Source organism: Manis javanica, chromosome 10 (genome assembly GCF_040802235.1).
Source record: "Manis javanica isolate MJ-LG chromosome 10, MJ_LKY, whole genome shotgun sequence".
Taxonomy (NCBI): Eukaryota; Metazoa; Chordata; class Mammalia; order Pholidota; family Manidae; genus Manis; species Manis javanica.
This window is the reverse complement of record NC_133165.1, coordinates 45,067,919-45,092,819: the sequence shown is the minus strand read 5'-3', so window position 1 is coordinate 45,092,819 and position 24,901 is coordinate 45,067,919. Positions and strand designations below refer to the sequence as shown.

The 24,901-nt window shown below is 42.1% G+C and overlaps 1 protein-coding gene and 1 long non-coding RNA gene across 2 annotated transcripts in view; one reads left to right on the top strand and one right to left on the bottom strand.

The window, feature by feature from the left end:
* LOC140844065 (uncharacterized) overlaps positions 1–20,503 on the top strand; it is a 67,574-nt gene extending 47,071 nt beyond the window's left edge. The window contains exons 2-3 of the long non-coding RNA XR_012122228.1: positions 8,100–9,253; positions 13,016–20,503. This is a non-coding gene — a long non-coding RNA (uncharacterized lncRNA). The remainder of the gene's footprint in view (positions 1–8,099; positions 9,254–13,015) is intronic.
* Positions 10,664–24,901, bottom strand: part of BCL7C (BAF chromatin remodeling complex subunit BCL7C) — a 32,949-nt gene continuing 18,711 nt past the window's right edge. The window contains exon 6 of the mRNA XM_073215303.1: positions 10,664–10,879. Within this exon, the coding sequence (XP_073071404.1) occupies positions 10,679–10,879 (201 nt within the window). The 3' untranslated portion in view covers positions 10,664–10,678. The remainder of the gene's footprint in view (positions 10,880–24,901) is intronic.

The window sequence follows — 24,901 nt, the reverse complement described above, 5'->3', positions numbered from 1 at the left end:
AATCTCTGGAAGGACTTAAGACAGACTGGATGAGGTGCAAGAGACCGTTAATGGAATAGAAATGAGAGAACAGGAATACAGAGAAGCTGAGGCAGAGAGATAAAAGGATCTCCAGGAATGAAAGAATATTAAGAGAACTGTATGACCAATCCAAACAGAACAATATTTGCGTTATAGGAGTACCAGAAGAAAAAGAAGACAGAAAAAGGGATAGAAAGTGTATTTGAAGAAATAATTGCTGAAAACTCCCCCAAACTGGGGGAGGAAATAGTCTCTCAGACCATGGAGGACCACAGATCTCCCAACACAAGGGACCCAAGGAGGATGACACCAAGACATATCATAAATAAAATGACAAAGATCAAAGACAAGGACAGAGTATTAAAGGCAACCAGAGAGAGAAAAAAGGTCTTCTACAAAGGAAAATGCACCAGGCTATCATCAGAATTCTCAACAGAAACCTTACAGGCCAGAAGAGAGTGGCATGATATATTTAATGCAATGAAACAGAAGGACCTTGAACCAAGAATACTGTATCCAGCATGATCATCATTTAAATATGAAGGAGGGATTAAACAATTATCACAGCAAAGAAAGCAGACCAACCAAATACTAACTAAAGGCAAAAAATAAAATCAACTATACACAAAAGCAGTCAAAGGAAACACAAAAGCGTACAGATTAATACACCTAACATATAAAGAATGGAGGAGGAGAAATAAGAAGGGAGGGAAATAATGAATCATCAGACTGTGTTTATAATAGCTTAATAAGCAAGTTAAGTTACACGGTTAGATAGTAAAGAAGCTACCCTTGAACCTTGGTAGCCACGTATCTAAAGCCTGCAATGGCAATAAGTGCATATCTTTCAAAAATCACCCTAATTGTAAATGAACTGAATGCACCAATTAAAAGATACAGAGTAACAGAATGGATAAAAAAGCAAGATCCACCTATATGTTGCTTACAAGAGACTCACCTCAAACCCAAAGACATACACAGACTAAAAGTCAAGGGATGGAAAAATATTTTTCATGCATACAATAGGGAGAAAAAAGCAGGCGTTGCAGTACTGGTATCAGAAAATACACTTCAAAACAAAGAAAGTAACAAGAGATAAAGAAGGACATTACATAATAATAAAGGGGTCAGTCCAACAAGAGGATATCACCATTGTAAATATATATGCACCCAATAGAGGAGCACCAGCATATGTGAAACAAATACTAACAAATAGAATCAAAGGAGGAAATAGAATGCAATGCATGCGTTCTAGGAGACTTCAACACACCACTCACACCAGACAGAAAATAAGTGAAGACACAGAGGCATTGAAAAACACACTAGAACAGATAGACCTAACAGACATCTACAGAACTCTACACCCAAAAGCAGCAGGATACACATTCTTCTCAAGTGCACATGGAACATTTTCCAGAATAGACCACATACTACACCACAAAAAGAGCCTCAGTAAATTCAAAAAGATTGAAATTCTACCGACCAACTTCTCAGACCACAAAGGTATAAAACTAGAAATAAATTGTACAAAGAAAACAAAAAGGCTCACAAACACATGGAGGCTTAACAACATGCTCCTAAATAATCAATGGATCAATGACCAAATTAAAATAGAGATCAAGCAATATATGGAGACAAACGACAACAGCAGCACAAAGCCCCAACTTCTGTGGGATGCAGCGAGAGCAGGTCGAAGAGAAAATATATAGCACTCCAGGTCTATTTAAAGAAGAAAGAACAATCCCAAATGAATAGTCTAAAGTCACAATTATTCAAATTGGAAAAAGAAGAACAAATAAGGCCCAAAGTCAGAAGAATAAGCGACATAATAAAGATCAGAGAAGAAATAAATAAGATTGAGAAGAATAAAACAATAGAAAAAATCAATGAAACCAAGAGCTGGTTCTTTAAGAAAATAAACAAACTGGATAAGCCCCTAGCCAGACTTATTAAGAGAAAAAGAGAATCTACACACATCAACAGAATCAGAAATGAGAAATGAAAAATCATGACAGACCCCACATAAATACAAAGAATTATTAGAGACTACTATGAAAACCTATAAGCTAAAAGCTGGAAAACCTAGAAGAAATGGACAACTTCCTAGAAAAATACAACCTTCCAAGACTGACCAAGGAAGAAACACAAAATTTAAACAAACCAATTACGAGCAAAGAAATTGAAGCCATAATCAAAAACTACCCAAGAACAAAACCCCCGGGCCAGATGGATGTACCTCGGAATTTTATCAGACATACAGAGAAGACATAATACCCATTCTCCTTAAAGTTTTTAGAGAACTTTAAGAACAAAACCCCCGGGCCAGATGGATGTACCTCGGAATTTTATCAGACATACAGAGAAGACGTAATACCCATTCTCCTTAAAGTTTTCCCAAAAATAGAAGAGGAGGGAATACTCCCAAACTCATTCTATGAAGCCAACATCACCCTAATACCAAACCAGGCAAAGACCCCACCAAAAAAGAAAACTATAGACCAATATCCCTGATGAACATAGATGCAAAAATACTCAACAAAATATTAGCAAAACGAATTAAAAAATACATCAAAAGGATCATATACCATGACCAAGTGGGATTCACCCCAGGGATGCAAGGATGGTACAACATTCAAAAATCCATCAACATCATCCACCACATCAACAAAAAGGAGGACAAAATGCACATGATCATCTCCATAGGTACTGAAAAAGCATTCGACAAAATTCAACATCCACAGGGAGGGCTGTGCAACACAGGGAAGACAAGTAGTGATTTTGCATCATCTTACTACGCTGATCTACAGTGACTGTAATGGGGCATGTGGGGGGTACTTGGTGAAGGGGGGAGCTTAGTAAACAATGTTCCTCATGTAACTGTAGATTAATGATACCAAAAAAAATCCATGAGATGAAATATTTAGTAATACATGAGAAACAATTTTATTGGAAATACTCTAACATTTTCTGAACAAGAAGTCAAAAAATAGATAAGGACATAGAAGATACAAACATACAAATAGTAGGAAATAGGAAAATGAATAGTATACCTTCTTGTCAAGTGTAATGGACAGTGACAAAATTCAATAAATAAAGCTACATAGAATATTTTGGTAAATTTGGAAAAGTGGAAATTTTAGAACTTGGTCTCTTATCAAAATGCTATACAACTAACGATATAAAATGTACTACTTGGAAATTGAAAAACATAAATACCATCTCAAATTACCTTGGGACAAGAAGTAAATTAAGAATAAAAAACAGACTATTTTGAAAATAATTTTTATAAAGTATACATTCAAAGCTATCTGCAGATGTAAAATTAACAGCAGTAAATGCTTTAATGTCAAAAAGAGAAAAAAAATGAATGAATGAAGCATGCAAGTTAAGATTTTTAGAAAAGAGCATAAACCCCTCCCCCCATGGATGAAAGGAAATATTTGAAATGGAAAACAGGAAAAGAAACATCAGAAGCCTAAGAGTAGGTGAGATGTGCTTTCCAGCTTGTGGGCAAAGAAGTGTGTAGCTGTTCTCCACGGGAACTTCGTCCTCTGACACATGTCCTCAGCCCTCCCCCTTCTCACTGCTATTGCCCTGCCTGGTATGCTCATTTGTTCCCAAGCCCTCAGCTACCTGGAGCTCCTTGGTCTATGTCAGCACCACGTCTTGTACACACTGTGCCTCTGTGGTGACACCTATGTGTGTTCTATGATAAATGGTTTTCACTTGTGACTCCCTTTCTATTAGACTTGAGGTCTTCAGGATGCGAACAATGTCCTGACATCATCATACCCTCAGTGCCTGGGATGTGGTGGCATCATTACTTAATGATGTTTTCTGAAGGAAAGAATGAGTGGATGGGCTCAAGCACTGATTCCTGAGTTGCATTTCTTTCCAAGTTGCTACTGTCCTCACTTCCCAGGCACAGGCCCCAAGCCAATGTCATGAGGCTTAGAATGAATCATTCCAAGAGCAAGAGGAATGATCGTGGAGTGTCCGCCTAATGGGATATATATGTGACCAATAATGGTCGTGTTGACAATGTTAATAATATATGAGTGAGTGGGGCTTTGAAATTCTTTTAATTTCTTCTTTACCCCTGAATAATCAAGTATTCCTTTTGTGAAATAGAAAATAGCCCGCTCTACCCCAAAGCTCAGTTTAAATGCCACCTTCTCTGGAGACCTTCCCTGATTTCTCCAACTAGAAATAATCAATAATCTTGCCTTTTAAAATTATGCCTTAGTTATTTATGTCTCCAAATGGGCTGTGGATACCCTCTAGGTAGGACTCCATGCCTGCTGTGCAGTGCTACCCGTGTAGAGGATGCACTAGAATGTTCAACCAGACTCAACCCATCTTCCCTTGGCACGTGTGGGGGTAAGGAGAGGACAACGTACAGGTGTGAATGGGCGGTTGCCTGGTTGACAGAGAGCACAGTGAACAAAAGCATTCTGGGATCAAGGCTCATGGTGCCCAAACAGACTCATGAAAACCTCAGGGACCAGCCCATGCACACTCACACCCACGCTGCACCTGGCTGGGAAAAGTTTCCAGATGCAACTTGTGTGGCTCCCAACAAAATGAGGAGGGGAGATAGGGGTTTACTGTCACATTACCTCAGGCTTTTTAATCATCACTTTTGTGCCCTGATGAACAAGGAGAGGGTATTCCTAGGCAAAGGGATCCATCTGAGCAATCTCCAGTGGCAAGAGACATGCAGATACACTTCAGAAAGGACCTTAGCATTAGCCACCTCCAAACCTTCTTTACTTGGCTGTCAGAACAATCTTTCTAGAACTCCACTCATACCCTGTTACTCACCTACTTAGAATCTTTCAGTGGGTCCCATAGTCTTCAGGATTTGGCCTGACATTCCAGGCTTCATGTGATCTGGCCCCAACAGACCTCTTCATTGCCACCTCCTGCCACACACCTCTACAACCCAAACAGTGATTCTCAGTGTAGCCTCTCAGTACTCACTACATGTTCTCCTCTGACATCATTTCATCCGGGACCATGGATTGAAAAATCATCCACATGTGGAAATCCTACATTTTCTTCTGGTCTGGACTTCTCTCACCAGCTCCAGAATAATATGTCCAACTGTCTACTGGACACTTCACTTGGATGCCAAAGACATCTCAAACTCAACTGTCTAAAACACCCATCCCACCCAACCCCCTTATGCTGCATGTTTTCCCCACGTTAGTAACCATCTCCACCGTCCACCCAGCTGCTCTGGGCATTCTGGACTCCTCCCTCTGTGATGGCTCACATATTCCAGCCACCACTAAGTCTTGCCAATTCTACAACCAAACATTCTTGAACATTCATCCATTCCATTCGTAATATTTGTCACTCCTTAGTCTAAACCACACCTTCCACCTGAACTACACAGGAGCCTATCAGGTCTCCCTGCTTCCTCACCCCTGCCCCTATGATGCATCTCACACTGCAGTCAGAGTGGTCTTATATGCAAATTCAATCATGCCACTCCACTGAAGCTGGGATAAAATCCAGACTTCTAGCTTTAAGGGGCTCACACTGGCCAGATCTGGGACAACTTGAGTACCAAAATAATTAAGGTTAGTAACTATAAATATATAAGTGAATGGGCAGAGGAATGTCAAGTGACAGGAAAGCTAGAGTTTAAGTTATCATTTTGTGACCATGGTGATAGAGACTGATTTGATTCAGGCAAGCACCAGCCACAGATGTTAGATCTCATCTATTTCATAATCTATGGAGCATGATATCTACATGGTTGAACATATCTCCCTGATTGCTTATCAGCAACAGCAGAAAAATAGTAACTATATATTGACGAAATCAGACAAAATTAAATGCCCTAAGAAGAAGCAGAGACATTATACACCTCTTGTCACACTGAGAAGGACATAATAACATTTATGCGGTCTTCCAGCCAGGAGTGCATGACCCATATCTAATAATGAAGAAGCAGGAGAGAAACTCAAAATGAGGGACATTCGATTAAAGAGGAAGATTGCATCTATCATAATGTCAACATCATAAAAGACAAAGGTTAACATTCCAGATTAAATAAGATTAAACAGAAGTGACAATTTAATGCAATTCATCATTTCTAGACTGGATCCTGGACTAGAGGGAGAAATGCTGTATAAAGGATATTGAGACAAATGACAAAATGGGTGGTAAATCAGATACCACATATTATCAGTGCTAAATCTAGTGAAGTGGATAACTGTACTGTACTGTGGTAGGAAACACACGTTGTAAGCATTTAGGGGTAAAGAAACATGATGTATGCAACTTATTCTCAAATAGTTCAGAATAAAAATCACATGTATATACTATATTATAGAGAAAGAAAGTAGTTTTAACAGGTAAATCTGGGGTAAAGGTCATACAGATGTTCTTTGTATTATTCACTTTTCTGTAATTTTGAAATTATTTCCAAATACAAATTTAAACCAAAAAATTCAGGCTCTTTATTATGGCTCAGAAGGCACCTGCCACCATCCCCAGTGAGCCTCTCCAGTCTGATCTTGACCACATGCCCCAGCACACTCAGCTTGTTGACATAGGTTGCCTTTCAGTTTTCCCAATATACCAAGTTCTTTCCCACACTGGGCCTTTGTCCATTGCACCTACTGTTGCCTCCATATGGAATTCTCTTCCCCCAACTCAATTCTCAGGGATACAGTAATTGTCATTTTCTCAAAATGACCTTTCACACCCCACCCCCAAATTAATACAGATCTATTACATTCTTTCATCTTTCCTTGAACTTTTCCTTCATGATACTTATCAGAGTTTGTAAGTTTGTATTTTGGGATTGCTTAATGTCCATTTCTCTAGTACCCTGAAGACCCTGAAGACTCCCTGAAGCCAGGAATCCCATCTGTTTCACTCACGAATGTATCTCCATCCTTGCTACTAGACCTGGCACACTGCTAGACACTTAGCAGACAGATGATGAAATGATGAATTCCACCCTCCAAGTTCACCCCCAAACTGTTGGCAGCTCTCAGAGAACACACCCTACAGTCTATCTGTAGCCCCAAGAACTGATTCAAGAGGTTTCGTCTATGAAGGCTTCTTGGATTTCCCACCGATACACCAGCATTTGAAACTAAGAGGCCATGATAAGGAGGACGGGAAACTCAGGAGATCTGTTAAGGGAGAGATGATGAATTCGGTCGGGAGCCTGGAACCTCATCCCCAGCTCAGGGGGATGTCAAGGAGGCAGTTGGCTGGTTCAGGCTGGGGCTCAGAGGGGCAGTCTAAGATTAGAATGAGAGAGGACCAGTAGCTGAAGTTGTGGGCATAAAAAAGATCCCTCATAGTCTTGTGCAAAAGAAAGAGAAGAGAGTCCAAGGATGGGGCCCAGAGAACCCAGGCTTAAAGGCTAAGCAGAGAAAAACATCCCTGGAAGGAAAAAAAGAGTGTCCAGAAAAGCAGAGTAATATGGGGAGAGAGAGTTGTCACAGAAGGCAACAGAGGAGGCTGCTTTGGTGCTAAACCTCATAATTTGTGTTTCGTTCTTCCCTGTTCAAGCTCAGCACCTGGCACCTGGTGAGTTGAGGCAGCCTGGCAAGGGCTGAGGTCTGGGACTCTTGTCCATATATCCAGAACATACAGGCTATGTGGCTTGGGCAACGGACTTGACTTTGCCAGACTCTTAGCCCTCATCTGCAAAATGGGAGTAGTGGTAGTATTTCTCTGATGGGTCTGCTGTCAGGATTACAGGAGATCACCTTTGGAAAGCCCTCTGATCCATGTTTGGTCTACAATATGAGCAGGAATGAGTATCATAGGTGCACACACAGCAGGAGCAGGAAGGCTGGTTCTGGCTAATGGGACTGTGTTAGCCAGAGACCAGGCTTCAACAACCTCCCCACTCCTTCTGTGAAAGTCCTTGTCCCCTGATTCAATCCCTATTAAACTTCCAGGGTGCAGGCTCCGCTTAACACTGTCCTTTCTCCAAATCCTCCTTCTGAAAATCGACTTTTCCCCTGTCCTCCAAATGTCCCCCAAGTCAAGGTGATGCCAGAGTTTGTGTACTTGATTGCAACTAAACCCTGTTTTTCCAGGTCATCATAGTGCCATGTCCTCCTCAATGCGGCTACCTTCTATGGACATCATAAGTATTCTCAGGCCTCTTACTTGGAGGTGACACCAATGTCTTCCAGTAGCTTCTGACATCTCCAGTGGAAAGAGAAGCATGTGGGTACCACTTCACAGCTTAGAAAGCACTTCCATTACACAACTTCCCTTTCTTCCTCACAACCACCCTGTGAGGTAGGTACAGCAGATGATAACTACACAGATCAACATCTATCAAGCATTTACAACATATAAAGTATTACAATTCTCTTGTGAGAATTAATGCTTAGCAATAAGCATAGAGGCATTCCTGGTTTGAAAGAATCCAATGACATCAAGTAACAAGTAATGCTGGCACATAGAGTCCAAGGTTAAGGTACACAGTTTTGGAACTTGGGACAGGAGCACATTAGAAAGAAGTGGTGACAATATGATTAGTCTTTTTTGTAGCTGTTGCCATATTAAAAGTGTATCTGTGGCCCTGTCTGCTGTTAACAGTGAGTCATTTTCATAATATTAATCAGTTTACATGCATCATATGCCTTACACAAATTCTAGGAATGATGTCCTAAGAAATATCAAGTTTTGGAAACAAGTAAGTCCTTAATTGTGTAGTGCAGTTAATTTTGTTGAAGATTTAAACACTCTGTTATTCAAATACTACCCAATAATGTTCGCCTGTATTTTCTGGTTTTTGAGTATTTGCTATAGTCTACAGCTTTTGAAACTACTACTAAATGTGTATTTCTTACTAATAATTAAAATAATGTTTTGAAAAATGCATGAATAACATGATTTCAGGAATTCCCAAGAATTCTAATTTTTCATTCTTAAATCCTGAGGATTAATATCTGCTGGAATTTGGAAACCTTAGCCCAGAGGAACTGGATGAGCTTCCCAAGCAACCACGTGGGCTAGTACACTGTGGAGAGGCCATTTTCCTTGGCCTCCAAGAAGGCTCCACACTGGAGCTGGTCCTGGAGCAGAGCTTCCTTGGTCAACAACTGTCTAAAAGCAGAGGTCTGAGAAGGGGTCACTTCAAGGGTCTGTGGGCTGAGCCTGAAGAACTGGCCTTAGCATGAAATTTCTATGACAGTCTCAAGTTTTACCTCAACTACTGGTGCAAAAACTTTCATTTCAGGTACTGTCTGCTCACATTAGCATACAAAGTGTTTTATGTAATTACCACAAGAAAAATGGATGCTCCATGAGTGATGCCCTGCCAAACTTGCAGGAGAAGCGTGCAGAAAGTCAGGCTGTGGAAGGGAACCTGGGTCTGAATGCTGTTCTGCCACATACTGGCTGTGTAGTTTTGGGCAGATTCCTAAACCTCTCTGAGACTTAGTTTCTCCTGTAAATGCTGATATTGAGAACACCAAGGTCACAGGGATGTTATAAGATTAAACGAAATAATTCCTATAAAACACAAGGCCTGGCACAGAGTAAGCCCTCAATAAATGGAGACATTATAAGTTCATAGTGTGACAGACCCAGCAGTAGAGTTGGGAAGCAAGAGCTTGGTGAAAGCCCTTGGACCTCTAAAGCAGCTCATTCGCCCTGGGACTTCTCCAGGTGGAGATTCTTCAGGTGTGCTGGGGCTGGCTCAGGGCTGCACCAGAAGCCTTGGGCCTTCCCCACGAGTCCAGGCTGCCTTCCCCATCTCCACGTAGGTAGCACAGTGCAAGACCCTGAGGCAGGCACCTGGGCAGAAAAGGCCTCTGGCCCATTGGGTTCCCAGGGAACTGGCAAGGTTGGCATCTGTTGGAAGCTCTTGCTGCAAGTCCTCTGGTGCTTGAGGTAACCCCGCCAGTGCCTGACATCTGTGGGCCTGCTGGGGTGGAAGAGGCTGCAGGTGGGAGTGGAGGTGTGGGTGTAGGAGTGGGTGTGGGGTGTGGGTGGCTGTGGGTAGGAGAAGGTAGGAGAAGGTAGGGGAAGGAAGGGTAGGGCTAGAGTGGGGCAGGGGTAGGAAGGATTGGGGTGTGGGTGGGGCTGGAGGTGGAAGTGGGAGGGGGTGGAGTGGGTAGGGGAGGGTGGGGGTCGGAAAGGTGGGGGCGGGGGCTGAAGGCCTTGCGGGGCCCGGGTGCCACCCCGCCCACAGGCATGGCCCCGCATTGCGAGAGGTGGGAAGCCAGCGGGCTCCGGGGCGTTGCTCTGGTGCTGCCCCCTCCCAGGGTCCGGGTGCCTGCGCCCTGCGCGCACCGGGCGGTAGCGGAGTGGGAGCGCGGGCGCAGGCGAGGTGAGCCCTGGGACCCTGGTGCCCAGCCCACACTCCAGCGCAGCTGGGGCGTCCGGCTGCCAAGCGGCTCAGGCGCTGGGGGTGGTCCGAGTGCGCCCGAAGCCGTGCCGGTACTGGGGGTGCTGGTGGGCCGGTGGGCCGGCTCATCGTGCAAGTGTCGCTGGGTGCCGTGACCTTAGGTTCCGGGCGGGCTCGGGCCGCTCGCCCCCCACGTTCCTGTGGCGGCTGTCTAGCCAGGAAGTTCTTTCCACCCTCGGGGCACGGGTGGGTGGCTGGATCTTGGGGAGGCCTAGAGAGGCCTAAGGGCCTCCCCTTGCCTGGGGAGCCGGCTCACCTGCCCTTTCCCTGGGGGATCATCCTGGGCGCCCTCGGGGCCTTGCTTCCTCCCCCAGGCGCTCTGGTGTCCGGCGGCACCGCGGGACTGGGCCGGGCATTTGTTCGGAGGCCCCTTCTGGGAAGGAGCCTCTTGAGAGGCTCTGTCTTCAGGCCTTTCTCATGGAGGGCTCTCCTGGTCATTCTCCCTCCTGAATCCTGCAGGTGGAAAAGAAGAATCTGTGTAGTGTTTTCTCTTCTCTTTAACCTACCTAGGCCTAGGAAGGCACTGTCTTGGGAGTCCAAATTGGTGGAAAATCTTTGCAAATGACAAAGTTCTATTGAGGGCAGGCAGTGGTTGAGGCGGGGCCTTGTGGGAACTCAGTCTCTGAAATGTGACACAGCTGGTCCGCGCGGCACTTGCGACCTGCGGTGATTTTAGGCAAGTTACCTGACTTCTTGCAGTCTCAGTTTGTTCAGCTATACGGTGGGGATAGCGGTAAGGGCAGCCTCGAAAGGCTGTCAGTGTGATCAGGAATCCACAGACAGGACAGGGCACAGCAGCGATATGTTAAATTGTAAAGATCAATATGAACCTATACCTTGAAAATTTCTTCCAACTCTGTCACTACCAAGTGAGGTCCAGTCCCACCCGGCTAACTGTCATGTATATCACTAATGACCAGATGTTGGTATCTTATACTACTTACTATTAAAATAACAAGGAGCTGTCCGAGAATAGCTGTTTCCATTTCTTGAGACAAGAAAAACTCAGGATGGGTCTACAAGCATCGCCGTTGATGCCCGAAAGCAAGGATATTTTCGAGGATGTCAAGTAGTGTCACAAAGACACAGATGTCACTGTCCAGGCTGTAACAATTTGAGCACCCTAAAATATATAATCATTATGTGTAAGTGAAGTGTCTGGGAATGGTTGTGACTCCATAAGATACTCAAAAGAAGAAAGTTCATATATGAATGAAGTCTTCAAAAAGGTAGTTGTACTATCTGAGAAAGGTGATAAGAATTGATATGCATAATCTGGGTGATTTTTATAAGTAGGAGAGTATTAATATATGAATATTTTGTCTCTTCTATTCTTCCTTTATTTATAAGCCATAAATATGAACTCTTTTCTATCTGTGCAAGGAGGAAAGAACAGATCCAAGGAACTGTAAGTGCAGTGACACTGCAAAAATCAGGGTTCTATGACCTTGAAGACATTATGCTAAATAAATAAGCCAGTCATAAAATGACAAATATTGTATGATTCCACTAATATGAGGTCCCTAGAGGGGTCAGATTCATAGAGATAGAAAACTGAATGGTGGTGACCAGGGGCTAAGGGAAGGGGAATGGGAGTTAGTATTTAATATACACAGAGTTTCAGTTTTGTAAGATGAATTCTGGAGGTGGATGGGAGCTGGTCATACAATAATGTGAGTGTACTTAATACCACTGAACTGTATGCTTAAAAATGGTTAACGTGGTAATATTTATATTATGTGTATTTTACTATCACCACTGCCATCAAAGACCCCCAAGATTCTAAGTGCAACCAGGCCTGAGATCCTTTGTCAGGGTCAGGGCATAAAAGGGTATGTATGAAACTTCAGTGACCTTACCAATCATAAATTAATAATGGAATAGCTAGGTTTTAATATATCAGGTCAATATATCATAATGAAAGAACAATAAACAGTTCAGGTATTAATGGCCATATAAAAATTGAATGTATCATCTCTAAGACACTAAGGTTCAAAAATTGATACCTGTATAAAAACCAGTACATATAGATCTTAATTGGATTCTGATTCAAATGAACTGAAAAAAAATTTTTAGTTGGCATTTATGGGACATTTATTCAAATTGAAAATACAAATATACTGGATAGTCAATATTAAGGAATGATTATAAAAAAATTTTTAATTGTGATAATGGCATGTGGTTTAAAGTCCTTATCTTTTAGAGAATCATACTGAAATAATTCAGATGAAATTCTGTAATGTCTGGGATTTGTTTCAAAATAATAAGGGAGGAGAGTCAGTGCCCATGAGTTGAAACTGTTAAAGCTGAGCAGTGGGTTCATGGAAATTCCATATACTATTGTATTTACTTTTGTATTTGTTTGAAATTCTCCATAATTAAGTTTTTAGGTTTTTTAAATAAAAAAGCATATGGAAAAAAGAGACTTAAAAGCCCCATAAGGTAACAAGAAAAACTACCATAAGCTGGCGCTAGGCAAATGATCAGTAGCTCAGCTTTGAATCCTCATACTTGTGCAACCTGATCTCATGTCTCTGGCCAGAACCTGCAACCTCAGCTTATTCTGAGACAGTTTTCTTTTTCTTTCAGGCCTAGTAGAATTACAAAGACTCTAGGAAGGTATAAAAATAATAACTGGTAAAATCATAAAACTCTTAGAAGAAAACATGGGCAAAAATCTCTTGAATATAAACATGAGCAACTTTTCCTGAACGCATCTCCTCAGGCAAGGGAAACAATATAAAAAATGCAAATGGGACTACATCATGCTAAAAAGTTTCTGTAGTACAGCAAAGGACACTATCAGCAGAACAAAAAAGGCATCCTACAGTATGGGAGAATATATTTGTAAATGACATATCTGACAAGGGATTAACATCCAAAATGTAAAAGAACTCATATGCCTCAACACCCAGAGAGCAAATAATCCTATTAAAAAATGGGCGGAGGAGATGAACAGACAATTCTCCAAAGAAGAAATTCAGATGGCCAACAGACACATGAAAAGATGCTCCACATCGCTAATTATCAGAGAAATGCAAATTAAAACCACAATGATATATCACCTCACACCAGTAAGGATGGCCAGCATCGAAGACTAAGAACAACAAATCCTGGTGAAGATGCGGAGAAAAGGGAACCCTCCTACAATGGTGGTGGGAATGTAACTAGTTCAACCATTGTGGAAAGCAGTATGGAGGTTCCTCAAAAAACTCAAAATAAAAATACCATTTGACCTAAGAATTCCAGACCTAGGAATTTACCCTAAGAATGCAGGAGCCCAGTCTCAAAAAGACATATGCACCCCTATGTTTATCGCAGCACTATTTACAATAGCCAAGAAATGGAACCAACCTAAGTGTCCATCAGTAGATGAATGGATAAAGAAGACATGGTGACTATATCAAGCTGAAAAGCTTCTGTACAGCAAAAGGACACCATCAATAGAACAAAAAGGCATCCTACAGTATGGGAGAATATATTCATAAATGACAGATCTGATAAAGGGTTGACATCCAAAATATATAAAGAGCTCATGCACCTCAACAAACAAAAAGTGAACAATCCAATTAAAAAATGGGCAGAGGAGCTGAACAGACAGTTCTCCAAGAAGAAATTCAGATGGCCAACAGACACATGAAAAGATGCTCCACATCGCTAGACATCAGAGAAATGCAAATTAAAACCACAATGAGATATCACCTCACACCAGTAAGGATTGCCACCATCCAAACAACAAACAACAACAAATGTTGGTGAGGTTGTGGAGAAAGGGGAACCCTCCTACACTGATGGTGGGAATGTAAATTAGTTCAACCATTGTGGAAAGCAGTATGGAGGTCCCTCAAAAAGCTCAAAACAGAATTACCATTTGACCCAGGAATTCCACTTCTAGGAATTTACCCTAAGAAAGCAGCAGCCCAATTTGAAAAAGACAGATGCATCCCTATGTTTATTGCAGCACTATTTACAATAGCCAAGAAATGGAAGGAACCTAAATGTCCATCAGTAGATGAATGGATAAAGAAGATGTGGTACATATACACAATGGAATATTATTCAGCCATAAGAAGAAAACAAATCCTACCATTTACAACAACACGGATGGAGCTAGAGGGTATTATGCTCAGTGAAATAAGCCTGGTGGAGAAAGACAAGTATCAAATGATTTCAGTCATCTGTGGAGTATAAGAACAAAGCAAAAACTGAAGGAACAAAACAGCAGCAGACTCACAGAACCCAAGAATGGACTAACAGTTACCAAAGGGAAAGGGACTGGGGGTGGTGGGTGTGAAGGGAGGGAGAAGGGGCATTACGATTAGCACACATAATGTAGCGGGGGTGCACGGGAAGTATGGCACAGAGAAGACAAGTAGTGATTCTATAGCATCTTACTAAGCTGATGGACAGTGACTGTAATGGAGTATGTGGTGGGGACTTGATAATGGGGGGAATCTAGTAACCACAGCGTTGCTCATGCAATTGTATATTAATGATACCACAATAAAAATAATAATAATAATAATAACTGGTAGAATTACTGAAACTCTAGAAATATGTAAAAATTGGAACCTCAGGAAGATGTCAGAAAAGGAATAAGAAAAAGTTAAATCTATGTAACTTTTATAACCAGTTTTGATGTCAGGGTTTTAGTAAACTCTACAATTACTCTATTTGTGGATGCTTAAAGCTTATGAGTAGTCAAAAGAATCAGCCAATTGAATTTGTATTTGCAGTTAAGTTATTCAAGATAATTTAATTCATCAAATCTGTACTCAAAGGTTATATTCCCTATGGGAAAAAAAAGACTTTCAGTTTTTTCCTTTTTTTGTTAAATATAATCTAATAAGGTGAACATTAAACAGAAAACAGAAGAGAGTGGATGTTTTTCTCCAGCCTAAACATCTCTCAAATATGAAATAAATAATGTACCAGGGAGTTCTTACTTCACTTGAAGGAGAAGATGCAGGGCACAGGGCCTGCCGCACTGGATGTTCTGAAGTTCACTGAAATTAGTTCAGATGAGCTAATTTATTGAAAAGAGAAGGTGGTGGTAGCAGGAGCAGACATCAGAAAGGCAGAGCAACAGAGCAGAGCTTTCGCAGATATGCTGTCTGCCTGGCTGATCAGGCATTCAGTCATTCAGCAAATGCTAACTGTGCACCGTTAAGGAGCCCAGAGGAGACCCCATGGTGAACAAGACAGGCCCTGCCATTTTTCCTCCTCCAAGTCCCACTGTCTATCTTTCTCTTTTAGCCATAAACAGCTCCCTACCACACTTTTCCCTTCAGGCCATTCTCATAAATACAACTAAAACATGCCAGGCCTGGCTTGTTCCCTGTGCCAGGTTGGGCCATTGACCTCACCACAGAGAAGCTCTGGCTTCTATTCAAGAGGCAGAGAGCAAAGGTCTCAATTAAGGGCATAGGCACTCAGCTAGTCTCCACTTAAGTGGTTGGGAGTGTGGGCTTTGGGTCAGATGGCACAGGTAGTCCTGACTCAATTTCTTTTTGTCCTTACCTTGGGTGAATAACTATATCACAGGCCTCAGTTTTCTTGTCTACCTAATAGGGATAATAATCCCTATTCAAAAGTGTCCCCTGTGAGAATTAAATGAGAATATATATATATATGTGTGTGTGTGTGTGTGTGTGTGTGTGTGTGTGTGTGTATGTGACAGGGACCATGGGTTTAGACAGAGTAGGGTGAGGGCCTCCGGAAAAAAGCAAAGCAGGATAATTACAGTCAGAACAATATAACAATGTGCAAAGAAGTCTCTATTATGACTTCATGTTAAGCGATACCCAAAGTCAAGAGTCACACTAATTCGCTAGGGTAGAGATACCAAACTAAGAATATAGGCATTCTTCAGTGAAATCAGTTAAACCTCAAAGGCCAGGAGCAACTTGGCCTGGAATGTTTGAATGTTCCTCAGATAAAGAAAAGTCATAGCCAATGACTTCACTGTATCAATTAGATCATGACATTGTAAAATTTACCTTAGCCTGCTAAAAGGCCCAGCTTATTTTTAACTTTACCTATATGCTGTTTTTCCTTCTCTAATCCTAATCAAGTAATCTGCAACCTGGATAAAAGATTAATTTGGTAAGCAAGCCCAGCTATAAACAGCCCAAAAAGTCAAGGAGTAAGATTCTTAACACACTCTTTAGCAAACAGACAACCCAGCCCACCTTGGGGGAAGGGCAAATAGTTTTAATTGATATGCTCCCAGAGGGAAGCTGCTTTCCTGAGAAGGAATCAGAGCAGCAAATTTCTTTCGTTACTCATCAAAAATGATAATTCTAGGACCACTTAACAAGTCTATACCCCTAGCCCTTTTACTGCATTGCTAAAAATCCTCAACTGCCTATAAATTCCCTAGACAACGCACCACTATGGACTCTCTTGTCTCATCCTGGTGTGGGCTAGGAGCTCTGTCCTCTCACTTTCTCTCTAAACAAAAGCCTCTCCCTGGCTTGCCTACCTTGAGTGTTTGTGAAGTTGATTCTTTCACTCCATGAACAAGAACCCCAGCATCATATATATGTATTATATATATATATATACACACATATACACATCTCATATATATGTCATATACATGTATATATATACATGATCTATATATATGTATAGCGATAGGTACTGGGTAACATTAGCTGCTGCTGTTTTATCTTAACATTGCTGTTACTTCAGAGTTTGCTCCTTGGAAGATCTTGGATATTTGCTTATGGATATAACCAAACAGATTTAGATCAGACCAGTCACGATTCTCGTTTTCCTCAGTATTAATTCATTAGCCTATGCAGTCCAATTGATGGCCACTTTATGTCATATTTCCCCCAAATCATCAGCAGATCAAAATAAAACAATGAAGAATGGCCCAGAATGAAGAGTTCTGGAGGGAAAAGGTCTCTATAGACAACAGTTAATGTGGGCACGTGGTTGGAATGGAGAGGGTGTGTCTAATCCCACTGGGATCAGGGCTACTGTTCATACTTGGAGGTGCCATTCACTTCCTGGTAGAAATTGGTATAGTTATTACAACAAATTTCCAACAGATGGCAGTAAATTTTTTAAAGGAAGGAGCATCTTTTTCTAATTCACACAAAGTTGCTAGGAATTTATGAACCAGTTGAGGAGCTGACTGTGGTCTCTCCAGAAGAGAATCATATACCACACTTTGTTTTCTGTACCAGGCTAGGATCTAAGAAACCTGTGGTAGAGAAGGACTGCCTTCTTTCAAGGTCAGGGCAAAGATGGGGATTCTTTGTGTGGTAGGCAGAATTCTAAATTCCTGCCCCTAGTTATTCAACCAAACACTAAATCTAGGTACTGCTATGAAGGGGATTGCATATATAGTCAAAGTTCCAAGTCAGTTGATATTAAGGTAACAGAGATTATCACCCAACCAGGCAACCATTTAAAAGCAGAGTTTACTCCAGCTGGTAGCAAAAGTCCGAGATCTGAAAGACAATGGGGAGTGGAGTCACTGCTGGCTTGAAGATGAAGGGAGCCAGGTGATGTTAGCCACGGTTGTGCCGGCTAACAGCCAGCGAGGAAACACTGAGCACAGCCCTATACTGCGAGGAACTGAATTTGGCCAACAATCTGAGCTATATTGGGAGTGGCTTTTCCCCCAGAGCTTCCAGATAGGAACCCAGCCCAGCCAACACCTTGACTTTGGCCTTAACAGACCCTAAGCTGAGAACCCAATCAAGCCCATAGGATCTGACTATAGAACTGTGAGATAATAAATAGGTTTTGTTTTAAGCTGCTAAGTTTGTGGTCATTTATTATGCAGCAAGAGAAAACTAATACACTCTAATACACTTGGTTTCATGAAAGAGCTCAGCTGGAGAGAACCTGGGAAGCCCTTCAGGGAAGGGCCATAGCGCCCCTCTTGCATAATGTTGGTGGGAAGGACACATTTCTCCCACTCTTAGTATTTGATTTTATGTAGAAAGGGGACTATTGGTACACACTCCTGCCTTTCCCCATTTCCTAACAACTAGAAAGGAGAAATGATGTACTCATATAGCAGTTTCTTCCTTGATTTTCCCCCTTGAGAGAGTGCCTGCTGGCTAGAACTTGGGTTCTGCTTTACGACTTGACATTCCAAGTCTTACAGGGGAAGGCTGCCATGGTCCAGTACTGCCAAGGACTGTGGATGGATAAATCACTAACTTTGGGATTAAGTAAATTGGCCCAGAACTCAAGAAGATAGGTAAACATAATGGGCTCCCTCCTCTTCCCTTGCAGCCCTGCAGGACCCTACCTAATCTTCTCACTTTTGAGGACCTGCAAGGGACCTGCAAAAGTAAACTGTCTTGAGAAGACTTTGCCGCCTGCACTTGAACACTATGTGTGAGGCTTCCTCTTAGTGTTTTAGCAGTAGGATAATGGCTATGGGCTATTATGGGATGAACTGTATATCCCTCAAAAAAAATTCACTGATGAAGTCCTCACCGCTAGTACCTCAGAATGTGACTATATTTGGAGACAGTGTATTTAAAAAAGGTAATTAAGTTAAAATAAGCTCATTAGGGTAGGCCCTAATCTGATATGACTGGTGTCCTTATAAGAAGAAGAGATTAAGACACATATACACCAAGGGAAGATCATGTGAAGACACAGGGAGAAGACAACCATCTACAAGCCAAGGAGAGAAACCTCAGAAGAAACCAACCCTGCTGGATTTCTAGCCTCTACAACTATAAGAAAATTAATTTCTGTTGTCTCAGCCACCAGTCTGTGGCACTTTGTTGTATATCCTTAGCAAACTAATACACTGGCTCACTAAGATGAGACTGTTGCCTTACACTATTTGCCTCTGTTTGCAAGAACCTAACATCCTGTTCTGACTGCTAACAGTAGATAAAATCATGAAGTTAAAGGGCTAACAGCCCATCTAAGAGGATTCAGAAACCAAACTGGGCCCATGGATGAAATGGCTCCAAATGGAGTAAAATTGATGGAGGAGGACTGATTAAAAAAAAGTTACAATAGCTCAAACTTCCTTATCCCCAGCCTTCCAATCCTATTCCTTCCAAGTCCCTGGCCATCCAGCCAAACCCTTAGCAGCTGAGCATGAATTAGTGTTGGTGCGTCTGACTGACAATTTCTCATGCCAGATACAGGGAGCAACCAAATGCACAGCTCAAGGGTCTGTCCACTGTGAAGATTTTTCTTCAGGACTCTCTTTCCAGCTCATCCACAGGGGTATGTAGTGCTGCAGCTAATAGCACAGCAAACAGACTTATCTGTAAGTAGGCTTGAGGTTTTTCTTAGTCAGCTGGGCAGTAGGGACATCATGGTGGAGTCATAGGCACTGACTGAGGGAGAGAAAACAGTGCAACAGGAACCACCTGCTAATGTAAATGGCTCCTGCCTTCTGGACCTTTCCAGGCCTGATCTCTTGTACTCCAATGATGATGGATTGCTGCTGTGCACCCCAACCTTATGGTTGGGTTGGTCAGGTAACATTCATGATGAGTAGCTCAAGTTGCATGGTCACCTGATGTCCCCTGGTTAGGCGCTCATCAGTCCCTACCAAGTCCCAGTAGCAAACCAGAAGCTGTTTCTCAAAAGTAGAACAGTTTCTTGTAGAAAAGGGCCTAAATTTATAAAAAATGTTGTTGAGTTTGTACTTAATTCTGCTACCAATGCTTGCTAGAGATTCCATATGGCATCCCTGTTTTCCATGGACACTCTGAGTATCACTGGATCTGCTGGAACCCAGACACCAAGTGGTAGGGCAGCATGTATTGTAGCCCAAACCTGCTGTACAGCCTTCTCTTGCTCTGGCCCCTACTCATACCTAATGCCTCACAGGGGACTCTATTGATGAGATATGTTGCTTCCAAAATCCGGATAGGCTACCAGGCATTATGCCTCTTTTGTGGAGAGGAGGTTGTAGAGGTACAACTTGTTTTCACCTTGGAGAAGAGATCTTTACATACGCTGTATCACGGAATCCCCAGAAACCTCAGTGAAGTCATGGGCCCCGGAATCTTCTGTGGGATTTATTTTCCACCTTCTAGTTTGCATATGTCTTACAAAGGCAATTAAAGTATGTGTTACTTACTGCTCATTAGATACCACGTTGTCAATAGAGTGGACCAGCGTGGTGTTTTGTGGGATATTAAGATGATCAGGACCTCTGCAGACTGTATTATGGCAGAGCAGAACTGACAGAGGAGCCCTGAGGCAACCTGAAGACACACGGTGCCCTTACCACCTGAAAGGCAACTCCTCTGGTGAACCTTGCATATTGGCAAAGAGAGAAAGTCAGGTCAGTAGCTGCATGCCAAATACCAGGGCTGTGTTAATTTGCTCAGGGAGACATACCAAATCTGGGACAACAGCTGTAATTGGAATCATCACCTGATTAAATTCATGATGGTTCACAGTCATTCCCTAATATCCGTCTGACTTCTGTGCAGGCCAGACTGGTGAGTTAAGTTGGGGGTATGTGATAGGTCTCACCACCCCTGTTTCTTTCAACTCTGACAATGGCATGAATCTTTGTGCTTCTCCCAGGGATGTGGTCTTTTTACTGGTTTGCTGTCTTTGTTTGGGGGAGAAGTTCCAGGGACTTCACCTAGCCCTTCCTTTAGGCCCCCAATCCGTGGGTCAGAGAGCCTCTACAGGGATTCTTCCATTATGTCCGTTTCCAATTTACTGCCTCCAGCAATTCACACTTCAGAGATAATGGGCTGGACTAGCACGCATTTCTCCTTGCTCTGAATGTGACATTAAGCTTTGTCAGTAGAGGGTGCTGGAGAGACGTTGAAAGACGAAGGCTATGCGCTTTCTGGTTCTGGTCTTGTTGAGGTTTCATTTTTCTTGCTCTAGCAGCATTTTGAAGGGGCACATGTATGTGGGCACATCCAGTGGCCCTTTGTCTTAGATGTACGTCCAGAGTGAGAAGTCCTTTGGGGAGCTCCCAGCCCCCAGCTCGCAACCACTTCGACACACTTTCCAACTGTAGACACCACAACCCGAAGACCAAGCTGCTTTTGCAGTAAGTGGATTTCTGACACTTGGATTATTTTGCACACTCACCTACCCTCGTGCAGGGGCCTTGACCTTCGTGCAGCTCTCTCTAGCGCTGAACTCCTGCAGAGCAGGCTTTTTCCAGCACTTGATTTCTGCTGCACTCTGGTTTTCTCCAGCATTGTGCTCTTACCAAGTCACTTTCTCTGACTTTGGCAATGGCATGGCTTGCCACAGCACTTGATTCCTCTATTGGTGCAGCTTTCTCCAGCACTGGGCTCTTGCTGCATATGCATGCTTTAGGGCTTGGCTCCTGTAATGGCATGACTCTCCAGGGCTTGATCTCTGCACTGGAAAAGCTCTTTCCACCACTGGGCTCCTGCAGAGTACACTTCTTACAGTCTTGGTTCCAGTGGTGCTCAGTAATTATCAGCTTCACTTGACATCCCAGAGGGCATATTTCCAGGAAATTCCTTTGGTGAGATACATCAGTGACTTCTTTATCATGCCCTTTCAAATGACGTCTGTATCTCAGCCCTGGCGAGCGAGGACTCTTTCTTGGGTACTCAATCTCAGCCCTGCGGATAGTAGCTGATCATTATATCTGCTACTTCTGTATGAGAAGTGTGTTTAGCTCTCACTAGCCAAATTATCTAGTATTCTGAGCCCTTATTAGTAATCCTTTATGCTAAACTTTCCCTTGTGGCTTCTGTCTCCTGATTCGACCTCGAATGATATAGAAATTGGCACTAGGAGTGCTGCCAGACAGACCCAGATGGTTTTTTGCAACTGATTGACCATACTCATGGGCAAGCAGTGCTGAGTTCTTTGCCAGTGGGATATGGTATGCTACTAATCCACAGTATGCAGTGGCCTAACAGTTAAAACTGTCACCTCTGGTTGATTGTAATGAAGTGCAAACTGGAGCACATGCCTTGGGAACCCAAATGGCTGCTGCCCTTGACTGCTCTGGCAGTAATGATGACTAATGACTGTGATATAGGATGCATTATTTTCAGTACATAGGAGCAATTACAGAGAGAAAATGACAAACTCAGGTCTTTTAACTCCGAGCACAAGTGACAGTCTAAGAATCAGGATGCTTCCATGACAGTTCTACAGTTTCGAACTTATGTTGACCCATAGCTGATATCGATAAAAGTCAAACACAAAATTTAATTGTGTAGGTTGCTGAATTAAAATGACAGTTGAAACCAGATTTATCAGATTTATCAAAGGAAATCTAGGCATTGATCTGTAAAGAATAGGATCTAGAAGTCTGGGATGGTGCATTTGGTTGGTCCCATATGAAGTAGACAATATTGAACTCCAAAGTCATTCTGCATCTCCCTTGCCAGTGGTAGTAGCTTGCCCTTCTGTTTCTGAAGACACTGGCTTTCCTCTGCCTTAAAACCCTTGATAACCTCACCTGGGACAAATACCTTGAAAGAGGATCTTCATTCCCCTTAAAATACACAAGTTCCTTGCTGCCACTAAACCTTTAACTAGAGTATATCTCAGCATATACCCTATGATCCAGGTACACACTATGATCTAGGATGAAACAGCTTACACATGACAAGAATTGTAATATATTACTAATATATAGGCAAAAATTTAATATAATGGAAGTGTGTGAGAATGGATTCTAAGGGTGTTAGGCCAAACGAGGGTACAATATAGCACTATATAGGGCCAGATTCATCAACATGGGTGCATTTACTAGGGATTCCAGATTTAATGTGCTAGTTCATATGACTGAAGTGGCTCTAAGAAGTTACTTCATTAGTGGACTGAAAGTTGTACTTGATGGTAGCCAACTGTTAGTGAAGTTAAAATGCCAGAGTTTTCCTGGCACCACATGGAAGAAAAAATCCAAAGGCTTAGGGTGACAGAATGGATTTGTCATATGGAATTTGTCAGCTGTATTCTGTGAGAGTACCCAGAAGACACTTCCTTTGCTAAGGTATTGAAGGGAGCGCCTCCATCCTTGAAAAGCTCTCTGGTTACTCTCCCTTGTAGGCCAGGCATAGCTGTAAGGGATACCATTGAGATGGGTTCCCTAATCTCAGCAGGTATGATGTGATCCAGGCAAGGTGAACACATCAGTCATATGGGGCAGCAGGGACCTGATCTCTTAGTTTGCAGAGGTCTTCAGAAATTGGTAATTGATCACAGTATCTCTACGAATGAAATAGATAGGCAACCTACTCTAGTATTGCTTAATCTGTTTCCTTGTTGATAATCTCTCTAGTTAGTCTATCCATTATCGAAACTAGGGTATTGAATTATCCAACTATTATTGTTGAATTGCCTATTTCTCCCTTCAGTTCTATCAGTTTTTGGGGTTCTGTTGTTAGGTACATATATGTTTAAAATTATCTTGTCTTCCTGTTGGATATCATGTCTTCCTTTTTTATCTTTATAAAATGTCTCTAGTAACAAGTTGTCAAATTGTTTTATCTGGTATTAGTATATCCACTCTACATCTCATCTCTTATGGTTACTTTAGCATAGTGTATCTTGTTCTGTTTCTTACTACTTTCAACCTATTTGTGTCTTTGATTATAAAGATAGCATATAGTTATATCATGTTGGTTTTTTTAAAAAAATCTGTCAATCTCTGCCTTGACTACGATTACATTTAATGTTATTATTAATAATATAGAATTTACATCTATCATTTTGCAATTTATCTGTATGTATTAACCTTTTGTTCTATTCCTCTGTTACTGCTTTCTTTTGTGTTAAATATTTTCTAGCATTCCATTTAAATTCCTTTGTTTCTTTTTTTGGTATCTGTAATCTACAATTACATGAGCAACATTACGGTTACTAGACTTCCCCCATTATCAAGTCCCCACCACATAACCCATTACATTCACTGTCCATCAGCATAGTAAGATGCTATAGAATCACTACTTGTCTTCTCTGTGTTATACTGCCTTCCCGAGCCTCCCCACCCACTACATTACATGTGCTAATCATAAAGCCCCTTTTTCCCCTAATGCCTCCTTTCCCTTTGGGAACTGCTGGTCCATTCTTGGGTTCTGTGATCCTGCTGCTGTTTTGTTCCTTCAGTTTTTGCTTTGTCCTTACACTCCACAGATGAGTGAAATCATTTGATACTTGTCTTTCTCCACCAGGCTTATTTCACTGAGCATAATACCCTCTAGCCCCATCCATGTTGTTGCAAATGGTAGGATTTGTTTTCTTCTTATGGCTGAATAATATTCCATTGTGTATATGCACCACATCTTCTTTATCCATTCATCTACTGATGGACACTTAGGTTGCTTCCACTTCTTCGCTATTGTAAATAGTGCTGCGATAAACATAAGAGTGCATATGGGCTCCTGCATTCTTAGGGTAAATTCCTAGGAGTGGAATTCCTGGGTCAAATGATATTTCTATTTTTAGTTTTTTTGAGGAACGTAGGAGGGTTCCCCTTTCTCCGCATCCTCACCAACGTTTGTT